The sequence below is a fragment of the Geotrypetes seraphini genome, chromosome 2 (assembly GCF_902459505.1).
Source record: "Geotrypetes seraphini chromosome 2, aGeoSer1.1, whole genome shotgun sequence".
Classification (NCBI taxonomy): Eukaryota; Metazoa; Chordata; class Amphibia; order Gymnophiona; family Dermophiidae; genus Geotrypetes; species Geotrypetes seraphini.
In genome coordinates this window covers 303,865,383-303,889,485 of record NC_047085.1, presented here as the reverse complement: position 1 = coordinate 303,889,485, position 24,103 = coordinate 303,865,383, and the positions used below count along the sequence as shown (strand labels likewise).

The 24,103-nt window shown below is 41.7% G+C and overlaps 1 protein-coding gene across 3 annotated transcripts in view; it reads right to left on the bottom strand.

Moving 5' to 3' along the window:
- SH3BP1 (SH3 domain binding protein 1) overlaps nt 1-24,103 on the bottom strand; it is a 157,612-nt gene that overhangs the window by 42,380 nt on the left and 91,129 nt on the right. For all 3 annotated transcript variants that reach the window (XM_033929913.1, XM_033929914.1, XM_033929915.1), the window contains 3 exons: nt 19,379-19,518; nt 9,246-9,357; nt 7,441-7,522 (listed from right to left, as the gene is read on the bottom strand). In XM_033929913.1, coding sequence (XP_033785804.1) covers nt 7,441-7,522; nt 9,246-9,357; nt 19,379-19,518 — 334 coding nt within the window. The remainder of the gene's footprint in view (nt 1-7,440; nt 7,523-9,245; nt 9,358-19,378; nt 19,519-24,103) is intronic.

The window sequence follows — 24,103 nt, the reverse complement described above, 5'->3', positions numbered from 1 at the left end:
CACGATAATGGCCCACCAGCTTCAGCGGGTACTGAAGAATATCCAGAAAGTGTCTCCTAATATCATCCACTGGGAAATGCAGTTGAAAATTGTTTTGAGACTTTATATTTCACCAGAACGAGCAGCCCGGATGGGGATAACTACATCTCATTCTTGTCCGAAATGTGCACTGGCTCATGCTTCATTGGGACATATGTTTTGGACCTGCCCCAAAATTCAACAGTTTTGGAGATATCTTGGTCATTATACTACGATGCTTTGGAGAAGGCAATGGCTTCCGCAACCGAGAGCACTATTCGGATATTATAATATAGCAACTCCTAAACCTAAAGGAATGACAGCTTTTATCACTAGAGTGCTTTTGATGGGAAAGAAAGCAATTCTTACTAACTGGTTATCCCGAGATCCTCCTTCTAATGCTCAATGGAGAGCCTTGATGATAACTCATGCTACGCTGGAGCGAAGATCGGTGGGAGACTTTGAATATGGGCCGGGTCGTGGATTTCGTCAGACCTGGGAATATTTCTGGCAGGATCTCACACCATATGCTCGAAGTAGACTCTTGAATCAATAGATTTACTTTTCACTCTCAATTTTTCTGTGGCATTGGACTCTTGGGGTGGGGAGGGAGGGAAGGGAGGGAGGGGGAGTGTATTCAATATTATTTCCTGACTATGCTATTTGTTTTATTTGTTATTTGTTGAAATAAAAACATTTGAACATAGAGTACTGTCTGTGCTATGTTCTGATAATAATCTTTGTATTTCAGATCATCTAATTGATCCTGTAAAGGATTTTTTCATTGAAACGCTTTACAGCTTATTACAGCTCATTACAGCCTACAGTATACTTTAAAGATTGACTTTTGGGTCTCCTGAAGCAGACCACGAAACGGGGCCACGTCGAGACCCCCAGAGAAACAAGCTTATTTCTATAAGACAAGTACACTTATGATCCAGTGAGATTTATCACATGTTTGAACTTTTGAATTTACATTATATTGATATAGTATTAGAAGGATTTTTCTAGTTCTCAGAAAGTTACTTTGAACTATCTATGCAGTGATTGGACGGTAAACTCTTACCCCAAGAGAGGATTTTCACCCCCTCTTCAGAGTTTCATTTCTCTGAGCATACCTTATAAAGTAAATGTCACTCTCTCAGCACTAGTTTTCAGTATAGTCAGGTCTTGTTTAGACTTTACCACATATATTTGGACTGACTTTTTGTTACATTACCTTCCCTGTGCAGTGTGAATGCGCTTGCTTATATCTCTGTCAGATTTATTGAATCCTACTAGTCAATTCCAGAACCTTTGCCATGTAGGTAGTCATCTGCATTCCCCTGCCTTCAGGGAAAATCTCCATCTTGGCTCGGTTCTTTAAGTAAGGTCACACAAGTCTTTTCCTCTCACTGTCTCTGCAAGCCTATTGTCTTTTCACCATATCTACATTCAACAACCCGATATGCAGCATCTACCTGTAATTGCATTCAGCTCCACAGAGACTGTGCAGTTATCAGAAAAAACAAATTCAGACAGACTCTATCAGGGTTGCCCAATTCCGGTCCTTGAGATCTACTGGCAGGCCAGGTTTCCAGGATATCCACAATGAATATGCATGAGAGAGATTTGCCTGCATTGCCTTCTTGGTATGCAAATCTCTCTCATGCATGTTCATTGTGGATATCCTGAAAACCTGGCCTGCCAGTAGATCTTGAGGACCGGACTTAGGCAGCCCTGCTCTACATGCTACTCTTAATTCAACGTTTTGCATGCAGTAAGTTTTTCTTCATTACTTACCTGTATAATTGGAAACTAAAGGGAAGATTCTCAAAACTATAACGTCGTTGCTAAACTGTTTACCGATGTTTTAGCCTGTAAGCATTTTAGCGGTGGATTATCAAAACGGATTATCTCTGTCAATAGCGAGACTTCTAGCAGTCTCCGACAATGAAATGCAAATGGGCTCTTCAACATTGAAATGAGTCCTCCAGTGGATTCTTAAAAAATGCCGAGCCATTTTCTAAAAGCGGCATTGGCTTTTTGCAACAAAAATAAGTGACTGGTCCAGGGGTGCTGGTCAGTGTCAGAGACTGCTAGGAAGCCTGTGTTGTGATGCAGCGGAAGAGATGCCCATTCTTTCTCCCACTGCTTCACAATACCCTTCTCCTGCAGCGGCAGTGAATACCCCCCCCCCCAAAATGGTGGCAATGCCCACTTTCCCTGCTGCCAATTAATGCCTACTGTCACTCAGCTGCATGCACCCCCCGCAGCAGGAGAGATGCCAACTCTCCCCGCTGCCAAGACACCTGCCGCCGCCCAGCCACCCGCAGCGAGAGAGATACCCACTCTCCCTGCTGCCAAGTGACCTCCCCCCGCCTCCGACCTCCCCCTTACCTCAATATAGATACACGGAGGGTGTGGATTTCCTCTTCCCAGCTGGCCTGCCTGCATCATCTAAAATGGGCCTTTCTCTCCCCAGTGCATCTTGGGATACACCGGGGAGAGGCCTGAGGCTCTGATTGGCCCATGTTGGATAAAGCCCCTCCCATGTATTGAAAACGAGCACCCTTCTATAAGATAAGTGCTTGTTTTCAATAGAATTATATATTAAACAGAAATAAAAATTCTTTGATATGGCTGTTAGTGGAATGTTGGACCGATGAGGAGGCTAGCTACATATAACCTGAATTTGAATGTTTGTTTGGGTGTAGCAACTGAGGTCTTTTCTCCAAATAAATGATTATACATAAGACAAACTTGCTCCTTTAAAAAAGTTTTTGAATTAAAGAGAAGATATCTGAGAAAAAAGTAAAATAGAATAATATACCATAAAGTTCAGAATAATGTGAAAGTGGAAATCTATATATACGGACTGATTAGCCTGTTTTTTTAACATGCTAATCTTATACCTGCCGAAGTAACAGTTTTATTGTGGAACAGTCTGAAAGTGGAGAGCAGTCAGCATGCAATGTCTGATTCTGATGTGGAAAAGAGCACTAAATTTTTTTGTGATTTTTTTTTTTTTTTAACTTTCCCTTCAGCCTAATGGTTAGTGTGGTGGGCTGTGAATCTGGGGTGTCCTAGAGGCATAGTTTTCAATTCAATTCTAGGTTCAATTCCCACTGCTGCTCCATGTGACCCTGGGTAAATCACTTAACCATCCTTTGCCCCAAGTACAGAAATTAGATTGTGAGCCCACCAGGGACAGAAAGAAATACCTGTATATAATATAAACTGCTTTGACTGTACTCACAGAAAGGCAGTATATCAAATCCATGACCCTTTACTGAATCTTCAGTACAACCGAGAACTGTAATAAAGATTGTAGGGTAGGAGCAAAAGGGTTATACTAGGTGAAATTGAAGCATTTCAATGTAGATGACCTTGTCATAAAAGCCCTGGCAGTCCAAGTGGGCCCAAAAAAGCTCCCTATCCCCTCTCTGCTCCGAAAAGGGTCCCTGGAGGCCCAAGTGGTTCCTGAACACTCTCTTTCTCCCTCACCTCCCAATCTACCCTGAAGTCCCAAAAAGTCCCAAAAAGTGATGAATGGTTAAGGTATTTATTTTAGAAGCAGCATTCATATTTTAGGAGTCTGTAAGCTGGCACTTAAACATTTATCTTGCATGAACATCTACATTCCGATTTTACAAAGCTGGGACACAGATGTCTAAATCTGAAAAATATTCAAATTGCAAAGGGGTGTGGTCTGTGTTTTGGATGGGCCTAAAAATTGAACATTTATTCCTCATTTCAGAAGGGGAATGAACATCACTGGCCTAACAAATCAATGTGGGGCTTTATACCTGCTATGTAGGATGTTCGGGTTTCTATTGAGCAGTGCTCTACCACAGGGAGCAAAAGTGAAACTGCAGGGACCTGGGCTCTGTGACCGCTTTCGGAAAATAAATGTTTATGTTTCTAAAATGTCTTAGATAGATGTTTAATGCTGGTGTTCCACAATATAAACACTTACATGCAAAGACAAATGTTTATTTGCCTGGTTTTTCTCACATTTAATTTTTATTAATATAAATACCAAACAGAAAAGGCAGAGATCAAAACGTAAACTATGCCTTAAATCAGTGGTCTCAAACTCAAACCTTTTGCAGGGCCACATTTTGGATTTGTAGGTACTTGGAGGGCCTCAGAAAAAATAGTTGTCTTATTAAAGAAATTATAATTTTGCATGAGGTAAAACTCTTTATAGTTTATAAATCTTTCCTTTTGACTAAGGTCTTAATAATAATATTGTAATTTATAGCTAAAGAGACACGTGATCAAGAAACTGTTTTATTTTACTTTTGTGAATACGATAAACATATTGAGGGCCTCAAAATAGTACCTGGCGGGCCGCGAGTTTGAGACCATTGCATTAGTGGTTTTAATAGCATTCCAAAAAAAATCATTTAGCACAATTCAACTGGTATAATTGAACATAAACATCCATCTTACTGACTAATAGAAGAAGAGTATAAATGTAATGATTAACCGCAGCCTCTTTCTCTTAGTATAATAACCTTATCTTCTCTTTTGTGCATTTCTCCCCTTTCTCTCTTCTCCCACCCACTCTCCCTTCCCCCACCTAACATGCCAATTTAAGTTATTACATGTTGCAAATAGCTTTTCTTAACCTGGACACAGCATTCTGAGGGATACCTCTAAAAACAGTAGCCAAATGTCTCCCCTCCTGACAAAGCAATTAAAAATGAAAATCGAGCAGAGGGGCAGGCTAGGAAATCTGCACTGTACGATGATTTAAGTAGGTCAGACATGTCAAACTCTGGCCCGCAAGGTACTGAAATTTGGCCTGCCAATTTCAATTTTCCCTTAAAGCTGGCCCGCCGGTGAAAGTGCCGCATCATTTGTAGGTTCCCACCAAATCATCTGTAGGTTCACGCGGCCTGCAGAGGATCGCTGGTCAACTAGTGATCCTAGCAGGCCACCGTAGCCTCAGCTGCACGTTCCCTCTGGTGTGGTCTCGCCCCTCCTCTGACGTATGGGATCGCACCAGAGGGAACGTGCAGCTGAGGCTACGGCGGCCTGCTAGGGTCGCTACTGCTGACCAGCAATCCTCTGCAGGCCGCGTGAACCTACAGATGATGTGGTGGGAACCTGCAGAGTCAGGTCCCAAGCAGACCTGCAGCTGAGGAAAGGTATTTTGGGGCTTTCCTAAAGGGAAGGAGAGAGATCAAGGAGGTCCACAAAGAGAGAATTTGTGTCTCTGATTCTATTTGTAACTTGTTTCTAGTATCTGTAATTCTGCTCTGGAAGTGAGAATTATATAGACACTGCCCTGTTGATCCCCAGTGCTGGGAAGCTCTCATATACCCACACTGCTGCACGGGGCAAGCAGAAGAAGAAATGAGCCCGGCACTGCGCAAGAAAGAAGGAGACCTAAGCAATAATTTTATTTTCTGTTTTGTGATTGCAATATGTCAGATTTGAAATGTGTATCCCGCCAGAGCTGGTGTTAGACAGCGAGCATGAACTAGGACCTAACAGAGAGAGGAAGAATCTTTTTTTATTTATTTTGTTTACATCACAGAGCCAGCGTGGGGTTGAAGAGGTCGTAATCTTATTCTTCTATTAAGACTAAGGGGTCCTTTTATTAAGGTTCGCATTTAGTGCACACTAAATCGGTTAGCCTACCTTAATAAAAGGACCCCTAAGTATCTTTAAATAAAAATTTGGCCCACGACTTAGCCTTTTTTTCAGGATTTGTTTGACACCCCTGAAGTAGGTAGATAAGAGCAGCAAGGTTTAGAGAGCCAAACCCACCGAAGAACGCAACAAAGCTAAGTAGAGAATAACAGCTTGAGACAGAAGTTACAATGTTTAAGAGACTAGTGAAAAATTAAAGTGACATTGTTACCTAGGCATTTACAGGGACTGTGAAAGTGAAGTGATGGTACCAATGGCAACCTATGCATGCAGTTATAAGTTTTGAGCACATTGATTGGTGGTCTAAGCACTTTTTAATAATACACATATTTTGTATGATTAATGATTAGGAAGCTTTGTGAAAGTAATAAGAGTTAAGTCTGCACACAGGCTTATAGTGATATTTTGTGAGCTCCCCTTTATTTGAGTGGTTATTATTTGACCGTCAGTAAGTTAATTTAGCAGCTTATCCCTTAGGAAACCAGAATATCACAGGTTAGGGCAAGAATGTGAAGAAGTTCAGCGATCCTGCTGCTACTCCATTCCTCAGCACCACCGAAGTCTCTTCTTTGCTGTTTTAAAAACAATAAGGATTTGTTTGATCGCCCATCCTCTTATTGTTGGGAGATTTGGAGTAGATGTGATTTTTAAATGTTATATGTAAGTCTGTTTTTACTTATTGTGTATGTTGTCATGTTAACTGCCTAGGAACTTAGACGGTATAACATTTTTTAAAATACACTTCTCCCTCCGTATTCAATGTGATAGGGGATTAACAGACCCGTGAATACAGAAAAATCGCAAATAACTTTTACATTTGTTATTCGCTGTTTTCTATTAAAAACCATCGTAAATATGGTGAAACCACGAACAACATGGTAGGAGACCTGGCCTGATCCTGAAGGAGAGGCAAAACACGGTGAAGAAAGTGCTGGGAATCAGCGATTTTCTCTGTAAACCTTTGGAATCGGCGATTTCTCTATGCAAGCTGACGTAATGGGGGGGGAGGGGGCGAGGAGCCAGCAAGCTAAAAACCGTGAATAATCGAAACCGCAATTGCTGAAACTGCAAATACGGAGGGAGAAGTGTAAACATATGTTCTTGAAGCAGCCCTAGGCAAGACATGGCCATGTGGGGCATTTGTTTTTAACAACCTGGAGCGGGCGTAGTGAATAAAGAAAAGTGTTATTCTTCTCATTGGCTTACTGTTGTTTTCTTCCATGTTGGATTTTGTTGGCCGCCTATCTTATTGTTTTTTTAGGGGACCCTGAATTCTGATTTGAACATCGTTTCCAAAATACCACTCAAAGGTAACACAGGCACAAATGTTCTTTTGTAAAATACGGCCCCATATCTGGCCCCAATAGTGCAGGTATAAATGTGTGCATAACTGCCTAAATACCTTTATAAAACAGATTTCCAAATCTAATATACCTATACTGAAAGTCCAAGAAGATGCCTATTTTATCAAGATCCAGCTCCAAAAGCACACAGACTCATGGTTGATGGTGTAAATCTGTGAGGCACTCTATGTAAGTACTCATATATTTCATAAAATATGCACATAAGTTGCAATTCCGCCATGGCTTTGCCCAAACTATGCCCCTAGAACACCTACATATGGCACATGTGTTATACATGCTGCTTTGCCTGCATACATGCATGGCCTGTTCCACAAACCAAAATCCCCCTTTATAAAATTATCCCCTAAATGTATTTAAAACTGGACGAGGAGTCCTACACAAAGCTTGCTTATTACCCATTCTTTGGACTTACTTGGCAGCTTTAAACCATTCATCATAAAGTTCATAGGTCATCAGAGGCTCCGGCAGTTCTCTCAGGTAAGACTTCAATGCCCCTGGAAGAGAAGCAGAAAGAAACATAAAGGGGGTGGGACTTGATATACCGCTTTTTCTGTGTAGTTACAATCAAAGTGATGTATTTATTTTAGATAGGTACTTATTCCCATAAGAAGCAAAACCATGGAACCGTATAACCCTTTGCTGCCGCGGACAGCTGTGTTATCACCAGTTGAGTCCCAAGAGAATACCTTCATGCCATTCCTAATGTGGACAGATAGTACAATTTTCCTGTGCTACAAATCATGGATAATATTGTTGGGCTTGTGATGGTCTTCTAGTGGTGGGAGAAAATGTCTGCAACTAGGGAAAGAGAATAAAGCATCTCTTGCTAAGCCACAGACTCAGTATCCTGTGACAAAGGTTAGAATATGAAAATTCTGTTGCTCTGTTTGCATAATAGTTTAGCACAAGAGGATTCTATACACAGATAATTCATTTTGTTCTTTTTTGAGGGATATGGGGTGAAGGAAAAAGGGTAAAAGAGGAGACAGCCTCCTCAGTGCAATAGTTCACATGCCAGGGACTAAGCCGTGTGGACCAGTTCCAAAAGGAGAATTTAATGAGTACCAATAATGAAGACTGAACAACAACCGTGCTTCACCTTCACACTTGTATTAGGGAGTCAATATAAAATAAAATATGAAATATCACAACACGCTTCCAAATAAAGCAAACTCAAAAGCAAGGAAATCTACAAAGAAAAAGGAAAGTAACTTACCAGCTTAGCATAGGATAAAATATACCCATCAGTGCAAAGTAAGTGTTTATAACGGTTCATAGTCTAAAGCGCGCGAGGACAAAGGCGCGCCGACAACTGAGCGCAGGACTTCATCGTGCCGAAGAAAAACCGTATTTTAAAGGGCTCCGACGGGGGGTGTTGGTGGTGAACCCCCCCACTTTACTTAATATAGATCGCGCTGGTGTTGTGGGGGGGTTTTGGGGGTTGTAACCCCCCTCATTATACTGGAAACTTAACTTTTTCCCTGTTTTCTAGGGAAAAAGTTAAGTTTTCAGTATAATGTGGGGGGTTACACCCCCCCCAAAATGGCAGCATGAGGCAGCGTGATCCCTATTAAGTAGAATGGGGGGGTTGCCCCCCCACATCCCCATCAGAGCCCTTTAAAATACATTTTTTCTTCAGCACGATTAAGCCCTGCGCTCAGTTGTCCGCGCGCGCTTTTGACCCATCACCGTTTATAACAACTTCAAAGAGATAAGCTGCACTAACATCCATGCCTTTTCTAACCACCTATCTACATTCAGTATCATCTGTCTTCCCTAACATCTGGCAACAATTGCTTATCATCTTCCCAATCTATAGATACCTCTTTCCCCACTCGCTAGACCAGGGGTGTCAAAGTCCCTCCTTGAGGGCCGGAATCCAGTCGGGTTTTCAGGATTTCCCCAATGAACATGCATGAGATCTATTTGCATGCACTGGTTTCATTGTATGCTAATAGATCTCATGCATATTCATTGGGGAAATCCTGAAAACCCGACTGAATTCTGGCCCTCGAGGAGGGACTTTGATACCCCTGCGCTAGATAATCACATTATTTTCCTCTGCCTTTGAGAGAGCAACCATGAAAACGTGCAAACATGTGAGTCGAGTGATATGTAGCTCAAAGTGCAAATCTGGTTCCCAAAGGCAGAGAAAGATGACACGTCTTGCTGTTGGCACAAGTGCTATGCAGTGCTGTAACAGAGGGTATCGTGTACCTGCCACAGCATGGGGCTCCAAGTAGAACTCTTCTATGTTGCTGGACCCACTGGCAAGACTGTATTTCAACTTCCTTAGGACGGAGGCTCCTGCAGCCAATCGGAAGAGCCCCTAGTAGACAGAAAACAAAAATGCTACAGCCACTGCCATCTTGATGTAGGGACACTGGATCATCTGCTGTTCTATTGTCCTTTGATACTTAACTTTTGGAAGTCAATATGGGGACAGATTAATACCATACTGGAGGCATCAATTCCATTGACGTATGAGGTAGTTATATGCGGAACGTTATTGCATATTAACGCTATGGACCGCTGTAAATGCCTGCTTTTCCTTATTATGACCGGGATAGCCATGCAAATGATTACTTGCAATTGGAAAAATTGGGATCACCTTAATTTTCCTTTTTGATGGGCGAGCTTATGCTTAACTTATAAATATAAAGCTGCAAAATGTGGCAAAAAGTTTTGTTCTATGTTGTGTATCCAGTCAAAACCTTAAATAATATGGAAACAGTAGTTATCTGGATACAGATGAAACTCTCTGTCCTTTTCAAAAAGACGCCTCAGCCCCACCACTCCACCGCTTGAAGTATTTCATATCGCGGGAAGCATATTGTGGTGCTTCATCATTGGCTAGTCAATTTTTGAAAAAAAGTTTTGTAAAGTTTTCTTTTTGCTTTAATTCTAATTATTTTCCCATTAAATGAATATATTTCAACTTTTAATTATTCACTTATGTCTTTTGGAAAATAAATAAATAGTACTCAGTACTTATCTCAGCCAAAGACCCAGGGAGTCAGACCCGACATGTTTCACACGTCCTGGTGTTTTTTCAAGGGTCTCCCTGTAAAATAGATATAATAAGTATAATAAAGAGCTACTACATACAATTGTGTATTGCCCCTAATGAGTAGAGTATTATAACTTAGAAATAACTTCAAAACGATCGCTCACCAAGGGTGCCGCTGTCATCCGACTCCTATAGTTATGAGAATAAGATGGCGGCGGCGTCCTTCGGGTAGAATTTAAATAGTCTCCTTTTCAATGCAAACTCCGCCCCCTGCTATCCGATTAGTCCTAGCAAGAAATCACAATGTCCCCCATTCAATCTCGCTGTTGAGTCCACGTGGCTCAACAGTGTCCAACGTAAAAATTAATCTCTGTTCACTTTCATTTAGTTTAATTTGGTCCCCTTCCCCAGCCCATCCCGTCACACTTTTTATGACACGCCATCTAAAATCAGAAATAGAATGTTTACACCGTATCCAGTGTTCTACCAGGGGTGCATGTGTGTTCTCATTTAAAATGCGAGATTTATGTTCAGTCAATCTCGTCTTTATTCTTCTATTAGTACGTCCCACGTATATGAGGTCGCAGGGACATACAATAATGTAAATGACCCCCTGGGAATTGCAGTCTGTCTTGTGTTTAGATTTCAAAATGATCGATCTTCCAGGGACTTGCCAAGAGTCCCCTTCCTTTCATGAAAGCAGTAGTAGATATGTTCAGGAAGTACTGGTTCATAGTACAACCCCACAAATCCCTAGAAATTTTTCCCAGGATAGCATACACACGAGGCATCACCTTAGGGCAGCGATGCAATTTTCAAAAATATGGAGTTCGTCCTGAGGAAGGGGAGGCGGGTAACCACGGTATATGCGGTCGTTGCCAATGGTGTCCCTCTGCTATTCAAGGGGACTCTTGGCAAGTCCCTGGAAGATCGATCATTTTGAAATCTAAACACAAGACAGACTGCAATTCCCAGGGGGTCATTTACATTATTGTATGTCCCTGCGACCTCATATACGTGGGACGTACTAATAGAAGAATAAAGACGAGATTGACTGAACATAAATCTCGCATTTTAAATGAGAACACACATGCACCCCTGGTAGAACACTGGATACGGTGTAAACATTCTATTTCTGATTTTAGATGGCGTGTCATAAAAAGTGTGACGGGATGGGCTGGGGAAGGGGACCAAATTAAACTAAATGAAAGTGAACAGAGATTAATTTTTACGTTGGACACTGTTGAGCCACGTGGATTCAACAGCGAGATTGAATGGGGGACATTGTGATTTCTTGCTAGGACTAATCGGATAGCAGGGGGCGGAGTTTGCATTGAAAAGGAGACTATTTAAATTCTACCCGAAGGACGCCGCCGCCATCTTATTCTCATAACTATAGGAGTCGGATGACAGCGGCACCCTTGGTGAGCGATCGTTTTGAAGTTATTTCTAAGTTATAAAACTCTACTCATTAGGGGCAATACACAATTGTATGTAGTAGCTCTTTATTATACTTATTATATCTATTTTACAGGGAGACCCTTGAAAAAACACCAGGACGTGTGAAACATGTCGGGTCTGACTCCCTGGGTCTTTGGCTGAGATAAGTACTGAGTTCTATTTATTTATTTTCCAAAAGACATAAGTGAATAATTAAAAGTTGAAATATATTCATTCAATGGGAAAATAATTAGAATTAAAGCAAAAAGAAAACTTTACAAAACTTTTTTTCAAAAATTGACTAGCCAATGATGAAGCACCACAATATGCTTCCCGCGATATGAAATACTTCAAGCGGTGGAGTGGTGGGGCTGAGGCGTCTTTTTGAAAAGGACAGAGAGTTTCATCTGTATCCAGATAACTACTGTTTCCATATAACTTATAAATATGACATGCTGGGGCATAATAAGATATTCAAATTAGTTTGGGGTCCATTGACATATTTTGTAGATTTGCTATAGTTGTCCTTTATCTTTATTTTCCGTTGTTTTTCCACCCACACATCCGGGGGTGGGTAGGAGCGGGAGTGGGGGGGTTATCTTTTGTTTTGGTATTATTCCTGATGGTAATGATGGATGGGGAAGGGAAATTTTATCTTTTGTATAGATACTGATTGATTATAAGTGCTTGGTTGATTATCATTATTTCTATCTAAATTGCATTGCACTTTTTGTTGGCATTAAAAACTAAATAAAGTAAAAAAAAAAAAAAAAAAATGCTACAGCCACGCCACAACCACCATGCCAATTCCCAGCTGAGTCTCTGTCCTAGAGAGCACAGCCCCATCCTTCCAGGGAACAGAGGTTATAAATTTGACATTAGTAAGTTGGGTCATTCCTGTTTGTCAATGAAAAGTACGTCATGCATGCAAAGGACTGGCTCAAGTCCACATATACATTGCATTGAGCTCCAATTTACTCAAAACCAAGAATATGCCCAAGAAACAAAGTGTGAAAGCAGGAGATTTTTAAGGAAAGGATTACTGTTAGACATGCTTGCTCTATGCTTTACAACGAGAATGGCTCTGAAGAGGTTAACACTTTAAATGAGGTAATGGTAACCAGCAATAAGTCTGCAAATTCTGAATAAGGTTGAGTACCCTAGGAGCAGCACCGTGAGGCTCCTAGTTGTAGTTGAGAATATCAATCATTAATTCTGATGTATAGAATTGTATTTTTAACAGTGGTAGGCAGCTCACACCTTGACTTTCAGTGGCAGGACCGGCCCTGCCACCAGACAGACTAGGTATTTGCAAAGGGCAACAGAATTTAGGGGTGGGGGGTGGAAGTGATGTAGTGCCTGCATGGCAAGAGAACAGCATTTTAAAGCTTCACTCAGTGTGGAACAGGGCCTTTCAAGCATAGGCCTGCACTCAACTGCTGCCACCTCCTGCTCCCTGTAGTAGATGTTTGCATCTGAGGGCAAAGAGTGGAAGATGGAGACAGAGTTGCGATGGCAAGGGAAAGGGAAGAGGGCAAGATGAGATTCTGGACAGGGTTAGGGGAAGGAAGAGGAGATGCTGCCTTCCTGGGCAGGAGTAGGGAGGAGAAGAGTAAACACCTTCCTCTTCTGTTAACTGCTTCGGACCTGAAAATTAGTTACGAGGAACTTGGACAATGAAGTCCTCAAGCTATATGAACAGCTTTACAAACCACCATATGAACAAATCTTTGTTCCTCCTGGTGAACCTCCTGGTTCAAGGTGAAGATAACATGTTAGCTTCACCTTGAAGCTGGACCCTCTGCCTACAGTATCTGTACACCATTCCTTGATGATAATTTGTTAGCCTTAAATATTGTACCTAGGTTGCCTCTATTTCCTGTCACCCTCCCAGTTTCTCTGTTATTCCGTTGTCAGAAACTTGTGTTTGCTACACTGTAACCCACCCTGAGCTTTCTGGGAGGGTAGGAAATAAATTGAAATAAATAAAGGAGGAGGAGCCACCTGAGGGAGTTGGAGGGGAGGACTACAGGGTAGAGCACTGAGCTGCTTGGGAGGGGGTATAGTAGCTCCTTCCCCATGCTGGGGAAGGAGAGGGGCTATAGTAGCCCCAGCAGGAGAGCCGCCTAAGTGTCAGATACTCTTGGACATGGTGAATGAGGACAACGTCTGGGACACTGTATTACCAGGATACAAGCTATACCACAGAGACAGCGTAGGACACAAAGATGAGGGCATTGCCCTATGCATAAAAGAGGGAATTGAGTCTACAAGAGAGAACACGCCAGAAACAAACAATAAGGTAGAGTTTCTATGGGCCAAAATACTGGGAACAAATGGAACGGATATGAAGATCGGCATCTACTACCGATCCCCAGGGCAGTCCGAAGAGACTGATGGAGAAATGACAACGAGATCAAACACAAATGCAAGGGAGGCAACGCAGTTATCATGGGCAACTTCAATTATCCGGGGATAGATTGGAACCTAGGCAACTCCAGCTGCAGTAGAGAGACAAAGTTCCTGGATGCTGTAGACGATTGCTTCCAGGAACAACTTGTCATGGAAAATACGAGAGGAAATGCAATTCTAGACTTAATTCTAAATGGATTATGAGGATCGGCACAAAACACAGAAGTAGAAGGGATGCTGGGAAACAGTGATCACAACATGATCCACTTCAAATTAGACATAGGAACAAAAAATCAATCCACGACAGCCACGGCACTGAACTTCTGAAAAGGGAACTATGAAGGGATGAGAGTCATGGTGAGGAAGAAGATTAGGAAGAGGATAAGCACTGTAAATACGTTAGAGCAAACATGGTCCCTTTTTAAGGACACAGTCACAGAGGCGCAAAATTTATATATACCGCGTTTCAACAAGGGTTCCAAGAGGAAGAAGAACAAGGAACCGGCGTGGCTCACTGTAGCAGTGAAGGAAGCGATCAGAGACAAAAAGACTTTGTTTAAGGAATGGAAAAGGACAAAAACAGACGAAAACTAGAAAAAGCACAAACAACATCAAAGCAAGTGCCATAAGGTGGTAAGAGGGGCCATAAGAGACTATGAAGACAAAAATAGCCAAGGAGACCAATAACTTTAAGCCGTTCTTTCGATATATTAAGGGGAAACGACCTGCGAAGGAAGTAGTGGGGCCGTTAGATGACCATGGAATAAAGGGAGTACTAAAGGAGGACAAAGCCATTGCCGACAAACTGAACACATTTTTTTGCATCTGTATTTACCGAAGAGGATATATCCAATATACCAAAAGCAAACAGGCTATACACAGGAAATGATGACAGAAAACTGGCACGGATGACAGTCAGTCTAGAAGAGGGGACGGACGGCATCCATTCTAGGGTAATCAAGGAACTGAAAGGGGTTATAGCTGAACTGCTCCAACTAATAGCCAATCTGTCGATCAAATCAGGAAAGATTCCAGAAGTCTGGAAAGTGGTGAATGTTACGTCGTTCTTCAAGAAAGGTTCGGAGGGAGATCCGGGAAACTACAGACCAGTGAGTCTGACTTCGGTACCGGGAAAGATGGTAGAGGCGCTGATAAAGGACCTCATCATTGATCACCTTGATGGACATAAACTGATGAGGACTAGCCAGCACAGCTTCAGCAAAGGGAGATCTTGCTTGACAAACTTATTCCACTTCTTCGAAGGAGTAAATGGGCAGATAGACAAGGGTGACCCGGTCAACATCGTATATCTAGATTTTCAGAAGGCGTTCGACAAGGTTCCGCATGAATGTCTACTTTGAAAAATTGTGAGCCATGGAATCGAAGGGTGATATACTCACGTGGATTAAAAACTGGTTGATGGATAGGAAACAGAGAGTGGGGGTGAATGTACAATACTCGAACTGGAAAAGCATCATGAGTGGTGTGCCGCAGGGTTCGGTGCTCAGGCCTGTGCTCTTCAACATATTTATAAAAGACATAGAAATTGGCATGATGAGTGAGGTGATTAAATTTGCGGATGATACAAAGTTATTCAGAGTAGCAAGGACACAGAAGGATTGCGAAGACCTACAAAGAGACATAAATACGCTCAAGGAATGTGCCGCAAAATGGCAAATGAGGTTCAACATGGATAAGTGCAAGATGATGCATGGCAGTAACAAAAATCATATGCACGAATACAGGATGTCCAGGATCCAGGATACTCAGAGAGAGCCCCCAGGAAAGAGACTTGGGAGTACTTGTAGATAAATCAATGATACCGTCCATGCAATGCGCAGCGGCGGTGAAAAGGGCGAACAGAATGCTAGGAATGATTAAGAAGGGAATCACAAACAGATCTGAAAAGGTTATCATGCTGTTATACCGGGCCATAGTACACCCCCACCTGGAGTACTGCGTCCAAGACTGGTCACCGTACATGAAAAAAGACATAGTACTACTCGAAAGGGTCCAGAGAAGAGTGACGAAAATGGTTAAGGGACTGGGGGAGTTGCCGTACAATGAGAAGCTAGAGAAACTGGGCCTCTTCTCCCTTGAAAAGAGAAGACTGAGAGGGGACATGATTGAAGCATTCAAGATATTGAAGGGAATTGACTTAGTAGAGAAAGAGAGATTGTTCCCTCTCTCCAAGATGAAGAGAATGAGGGCACTCGCTAAAGTTAGAAGGGAAAAGATCCCGTACAAACGTAAGGAAGTTCTTCTTCACCCAGAGAGTGGTAAAAATCTTGAACGCTATTCCAGAAGCTGTTATAGGGGAAAGCACCCTTCAGGGATTCAAGACAAGGTTGGATAAGTTCCTACTGGAACAGAACATACGCAGGTAAGGCTAGACTCAAATAGGGCACTGGTCTTTGACCTAAGGGCTGCCGTGTGAGCGGACTGCTGGGCACGATGGACCACTGGTCTGACCCAGCAGCAGCAAATCTTATGACCAATCATTTTCAGTGAACATTCCTGCTGAAATTAGTGGGTGTATATTTATGTGCCAGTTGCCACTGCCCCCGATAACTAGCCGTAATGGTTTCCACATATCAGGAAGTTTTTCTTATAAACCCTTGTATACAGCATGAATCATATGCGATTAAAATCTCTGCTGATACGTCCTCTCAGGGACTTTAGAACAGTGCTGAAGGTTCTGTGGCACTTTTACCACCAGGGACAGCAGTGAACAGTTAACTTTTGCTGGAGACTCAGGAGATATGAGGTGATGTCCCCTATTCGGATAACACTAGGCAAGCAGGAAAGATGCAGGATGTAAGGACTGCATCTGCTGTAAATTCTAGAGGCACCGACAGAGATGTGGATGGTACATGGAGCGGGCTTAGAGAATTCAGAATGAAAGTATATTCAAAAGAAGTCTTTTTATAAAGTGGGAAATTCTATCAGTGGTACCTAAAATGTAGGCGCCTACATCAATAAAAAGCAATTTCAAAATTAGAGTTAATGACAAAAAATAACAGTTAACTGTCTGGGAGGCACCTACACCCAGGTTTTTTAAGTTAGGCCTTCTTAGGGATCTCTAAGAGAATCATGCCTACATTGTAGGCATGGTAAACCCTGGCCTACATTAGAGCTGTCTACAATGTAGGAATGATTCTTTTAGAGAAGCATGATTGACACGTCTAGGTGCCTACATTACATTACATTAGTATTTATGACTCACTAACATGTCCCAGAAGGAGTTCAATGCAATTTATAATTTAGAAGAGCCTGGATTTACATTATTTCATTAGGGTTCATGACAGATATCTTGGTTTTTGTTTACGATTATGGTATATGGTTTGGAAAGAAGATTGGCCATATCTGGTCTTGTAATCTTGACATTACTGATTCTGGTACGAGTGTCACTTTGTATCTAATATGGGTGCAGTTTTAAATTTTAGGGATTTCACCAAATAAAGGCATCATTAACTGAATCAAATTCTATATCTATATATATCTATATATATACAAAAGTTGGATAGCTCTAGGTCTAATAGATGCTGGCATTTTAATTTAGATGCTGGGACTCTAGATCATTTACTTTTTTTCTGTCCCTTTGTCAATGCCTTTTAGAAGTTAATTTGGTCCAAAAATTAATTGAATGTTAGAAAATCATGTTGCCCTATCCTATGATACTATTTTATTTGGAACGTCTATGAGATTCAAGAGTCAAATTTCAGCAAATAAACAATAAATATGTTGCCATTCAACATATTACTGGAAATTGGAAGGACTATTCTAAACTTAATTATACCTTTTGGTGGAATTCAGTTTGTCATATTTATAAAATGGAGAGAGTGCTTGCTATATGGCGAGGAAATTATAATAGTTTCAAAAAGATTTGGGGGCCATTGATTGCATATTCTAATGATTAGACTCCTTGGACACCTTTTTATTACATAGGACTATATTTAACATGGGGATGGGGAGGTATGTTATGTGATTTAATGGGTTTATTCCTGATGAATGGGATGGGTGGGGGAGGGGTCTTTTTATATGCATTTGACAATAATTGTTAGAATGTCAAGTGATTTGTACGAATTATTTGATTGAATTTTGTACACTTGTTGCAAGAGTTAAAACCGAATAAAGAATTAAAAAAAAAAAAAAAATTCTATATATAGCGCTTAAAAAATTGGTGTCAACTAGAATGATGCTTAACACGATTCTATAAAAGGCAAGCGCCACATACAGAATTGCGCTTAGCAGCCACATGTGTCACTAACATTTAGGAGCACCCATTTAGGCAAGGAAAACCAGACTTAAATACGTGTGCCTAAGTTGTGCACGGATCGGGCGTATTCTACATCAGTGAACTTAACTTTTATGAATGCCTATGCTCCTCTTCTGGCCACACCCCCTTTTCAGATTCATGCAATAGAACTGACACACAGCACTTTTATAGAATGTGCCTTCCCAGCTGTGCATGTAACTTTTGATTAGTGTCAATGTGTCAATTATGAGGTATTAATTGCCAATTATTGGTGGTGATTGCTCTTGTTAAACAATTAACAATTGGCAATGAAGCTACAATTAACAATTAGCGATGAAGAAACAAACCAGAGAAAATATTTCTTCACCCAATGTGTAATTAAACTCTGGAATTCGTTGCCAGAGAATATGGTGAAATCAGTTAGCTTAGCGGAGTTTAAAAAGGTTTGGATAAATTCCTAAAAGGGAAATCCATAAGCCATTATTGGGATGGCTTGGGGAAATCCACTGCTTATTATAGGCAGAATAAAATCTGTTTTATTATTTGGGTTCTAACTAGGTACTTGGGACCTAGGTTGGCTGGCCACTGTTGGAAACAGGATACTGGGTTTGATGGACCTTCGGTCTGTCCCAGTATGGCAATTCTTATGTTCTTATGTTGTATGCAAAAATCAATTGGACCCACCGATTTGTGCGTACAATATATGGTGCTATATACAGAATTTGGGGGCAAAGTGGCAATTCCATAAGTGAGCCCCTCCCTTTAGGTGTCCCAATGCCGCACAGTGAGAACCTATTGTATTACAGTATCTGTGTGCCCAGAATCAAATGTAGAATATTAACACACCCCATTATCAGCATGCCTTATATTTACACACTCACAGGTACATCAACCATAGACTCGTAACTGTGCTTTTGCAAATGTGGCCATGTCTCATGTAATTGTCAGTACTCTAAGTTACACACATAAGTGGGAACCCCACCCAAGCTCCGCCATGTGTACACCTCTCTTATGCTACGCCACTTATGAATGGCATTACAAAATAGCTCTTAGGCACCCCAATGGTACTTGCATGGGTACGTGTGAACGTACACACACAAGTGCTAGCATTCTATACATTTATGTGCACAAAGGGCATGTACAGGTGGGCACCTTATTATAGATCCCCCTTCACAGATTCAGTTGTGACATTTCTGCAGAGGGTGACTTTTTGCATATTGGAGCACTTGCCTCTTCCTTCATACCCTTCGCCAGGAGCATCATGACACATGCTTCAATGGGAAGAGCAATCTCTCGTTTGAAATTCTCCAAATGCGTCTCCAGGTCCTCTCCATAGACCCCCCCAGGCAAGGCACCCGTGGGGGAAGGATCTGGGAAATAATAAATCTTATATAAATAAATAAAAAATAAACATAGACGTTGCCTTTATGAAGACATTCACCCAAGGCAGGTATTTTGACACAGACAACCTTACTTTGCAGAAACTATATAACAGTAATAAAATGACCAAATTAGAGCATAATTTACACTAAGGCAAACCAAATGCTAATATTAGGAATAGTTTTAAATTGTTAAGTGAATTAAAAAAATTACCACTATCTCACAGAGGATGTTCCCCAACTGGAATTATTTTCTACTGCAGAAGTTCTCAAGGAAGGAAGGAAGCTATCTCCTAAATAAAGCTCTATAAATCTTACCAGAAAATAAAAGTGACTTTTTTTTGCATTTTAGAGAACTTGTCATTATTATTATATCCTGTGTGATTTTATGTGTAAGGCGCACAGTATTTGACCACTGGTTGGTTGGTCTATATCAGGGGTGTCAAACTCAAATACAGTGGGCCAAAATTAAAAACTGGGACAAAGTCATGGGCCAACCTTGATATTTATTGAAAAAAATGTCTACAATTCAGGAAGCCAAAAGTAGAGAGCTATAAGATTAAAAAAGTGTAAACATAAAAGTGGCCAAAGAAGCATCGCGGGCACATACTAAACTAAAACGCAACAAAAAAATATAATATAAATAGTGAAAATTAAATAACAACAAAACCTTTCATGCGGAAAGGTTTAAAAATGCATAAATAAAAAGTCTCTGCTGCAGAATGTGAAAAAAGTGTAGCTGTCCTGCACTAACAAACGTCACAGTGTGGCAATAGATTATAGAAAACATCAGCTAATATTTTATGGGAACTTAAGATAACTTAAAATAACTATGTGCACGTTTAAAAATAAAAAGGAAGAATGAAATAAAGCCATAGTGGCTCTTACCTACTACGGACAATCTGTAGCGTTCTGAGCAGAGCAAACCAAAAGTAAAATAGGCTCGAAAAACACTAGCAATTTAAAAAGGGAGGGGGAGGGGTCACATGTCAAGTGCCGTAGTCATAACTGTAAAGTGGCACAAAAAAACAATGCCCAAAGATCTGAATAAAAAGGTTGGACACTAAAGAAACTGATGGTCACATGATGAATTAAAACCCAATTAAAAATAATAAATATATAAAAGTGAAAGGTCTAAAAACAACTGACACACATCGTGAAGATAGTATAGCTGTCCTACATTGACATACCCAGCGGGCCAGCTCTAGTAGACATTTGGTATTTTCTCACGGGCCAAATATAATTACACTGTGGGCCAGATTTGGCCAGTGGGCCTGAGTTTGATACCCCTGGTCTACATAATGCACTGAGGATGTTTTTTTAAAAAAATTCTTTATTCATTTTAATGCCATGATTAAGTGTAGGATATAATACAATCATAAAAGCACTTAAATACATTTACAATTATAATTTATGACAAATAGATATATCACCCCTCCCCCAATTATATTCAAAAAATACACTCAAATTGAGAACTTGAAAAATACATTCCAACCCGCCCTCCCACCCACCCATGTATGACCAAAGGGCATAATTACTAATCACTCTTTGCACAATTTTGTCAATGGCTCTCAAATCTTCAGAAACTTCTTATGTCCCTGATGTATAGCCATACTTCGTTCCATCTTAAAAATATGACATATAGACTCCCACCAAAAGGTATAGTTCAGTCTCTCCCAGTTTTTCCAATTCCTTAAAATAAGCTGAATGGCAACCCCTGAGGTAGTGCTCTCAAGGGGCATGTTTATATTGTGAAAGAAAAACCATGCATCCATGTGGAATTTTCAGTCAATGCATGCACTTTCTAGGAAATTTCTACCCACAGAAAAAGGAAGTGCTAATAAGCAGACAAAGTTATACCTATAGAAAATTCAAAAAAGAAAGTGCATATATACAAAATATATATATATTTGTGATTTGGAATTGTTGGCAAAGTCTTCATGTAAATAGCTTTGTATAGTAACTAAGTAAAACTAACTACACTTCTCCCTCCGTATTCGCTGTGATAGGGGATTAACAGAACCGCAAATACAGAAAAACCGCGAATAACTTTTTCATATGTTATTCGCTGTTTTCTATTAAAAACCATCGTGAATACACATTGGGAACTACAACTAAAGTTTGTGTTACGTCTTTTTATATCTCCCTTGCGAGCTTATCGGATGGGCATCTCTCCAGTGCACACCTGTCCTAAATGTTCTTGTAACAATGCCTCTCTGGGACACATGTTCTGGTCTTGCCCACGTATTCTCCAGTTTTGGCACTGTGTGGGACAATACATTACCTCCCTGTGGGGACGACGTTGGACGCCGGCCCCAAGAGCACTCTTTGGACACTATATCATTACATCACCAAAACCTAAAGGATTGACTGCTTTTCTTGCAAGGGCATTACTCCTTGGTAAAAAAGCCATTTTGCTCAACTGGTTGTCCCCTGAACCTCCGTAATATGCCCAATGGAGATCATTGATGATTGTACATGCCTCCCTGGAGCGTAGACAACTTGGGGACCTGGACTCTTAAGCTCGGAAGGTGCTTTTGCTCTATCTGGGAACATTTTTGGATGGACCATACTCCGCGTGCCCGCAGTAGACTCTTAAATATATGATTATATAGTTTTCCCTCTCTCTCACACCTGCTCTTTATTTGATGATGTAATGTGGATTTGTGGGGTGGAGGGGTGGGAGGGGGGAGGTTTGGGGCACTGGTGTGTTTTGTGCACATACTTGAGAATTTTGTTGATCGTTTTGTTATTATTTGCTGGCACTTTATTGCAAACTTTTAATGAAAATATTTAAACATAAAAAAAAACATCGTGAATATAATGAAACCGTGAATAACATGGTGGGAAACCTGGTCTGTTCCTGAAGGAGAGGCAAAACATGGTGAAGAAAGTGCTGGGAATCGGCGATTTTTTTCTGTAAACACTTGGAATCAGCAATTTCTCTATGCAAGCTGATATAATTTGGGGGATGGAGCCAGCAAGTTAAAAACCATGAATAATCAAAACCGCAAATGCTGAAACCGCGAATACGGAGGGAGAAGTGTACTATATTTTTCGCTCCATAAGACGCACTTTTCCTCCCCCCAAAAGTGGGTGAAAATACCAGTGCATCTTATGAAGCAAATATAACAGAAAATGGCTCTGCCTCTTTCTCTCTCCCTTCCCTCCATCTCCCTCACTTCCCTGCCCACGCTTCCAAGCGAGCGTCGCCCAAGAGCCACTGCGAGCCTCCCCAGGTGATTCGACTCCTTTGTACCCCACGGGGAAGCTGCGAATGGGCAGGCTGAGAAGCGCTATCACGCCCCTTCTTCCCATTGCCCAGACCTCCACGACTGAGTTGAAAAAAACTTAGGCCCAGCCATCTCTCCCTTCGTTCCATCCCCCCTCACTTCCCTGTGAGCGTGCGCTGCCTGAGAGCCACTGCAAACCTCCCCAGGTCAGCTGAATCTTGCGGTGCCGTCAGCTGCTGTAGCCGTATCTGAGCGTGACTGAGCTGACCCGGGGAGGCTCGCAGTGGCTTTCGGGCAGCGCTCGCTCGCTGGGAAGCTTGGGGCTGTTCTCCTGATTGGCTGTCCTCCTTTGGCCAGCTCTGGGAACAGCAGCTGATGGCACCACGCGACTGAGCTGACCCGGGGAAACATGCAGTGGCTCTTGGATGGTGTGCGCTCGCTTGGGGCTGTCCTCCTGATTGGCTGTCCTCCTTTGGCCAGCTCTGGGAACACAAATATGGTAGGTTTCTTGCCTATTTTTCCTCTGTCCAAGTGATCTGTGCAGCCTCTCTCTCTCAGGCTGTTTAATTGCCTCACCAAGTGGGGCTGTCCTCCTGATTGGCTGTGTTGGCTGCTGCAGGTGACTCGACTCCCTTGCAAGTCCAATGCATCCACATTGCAGCCCAGCGGTGAAGCTATGAATGGGCATGCTGAGGAGAACCGCCATGCGCCCCCCCCCTTTCTTCCCGCTGCCCAGACAGGAGTGGAAAGGGATGCGAGCGAGAGGCGGCAGCTGCCTGTCAGGGGATCCACTGAGCCTCTCGCAGAACTGTCTGTTCGGCATTGGATTTTGGCTCTGGACTTTTCTTTTTCTGTTCGGTGCAGTGGCTTTTTCCTTTACCAGAGGATGGTTTGGTGCTCTGAGAACCCTGCTGGGGGATGGCTCAGAGGGAGCACCGGGGGTGTAAGAGATACACGTTGTGCATAGTTTACTTGTTAAGAAGAGCAGTCTAAAAACACACTCACTTCGGCATCCTTTGATTTGCTCTATACCATCACCCACCCCAGACGAAGGGCAGTTTTAGGGAAATTTATACATTTCTTTAAACCCCACCCTCTCCAACAACAACAAAAAAACAAGTGGCTGGGACTGCCTACTACTTAGACCTGCCAAGTACCCTGTCCTGGCCTACCACTAGACCACCAGAGGGGCTAAAGGGTACAGGGCAGGGAGAATTTGGTTCAGAATGGGTTTTTTCTTGTTTTCCTCCTCTAAATCTAGGGTGCTTCTTATGGAGCAAAAAATATGGTAGTTACTGTATTTAGTGTTGAAACATTTTTATTGAAATAAATGCCATATAAGA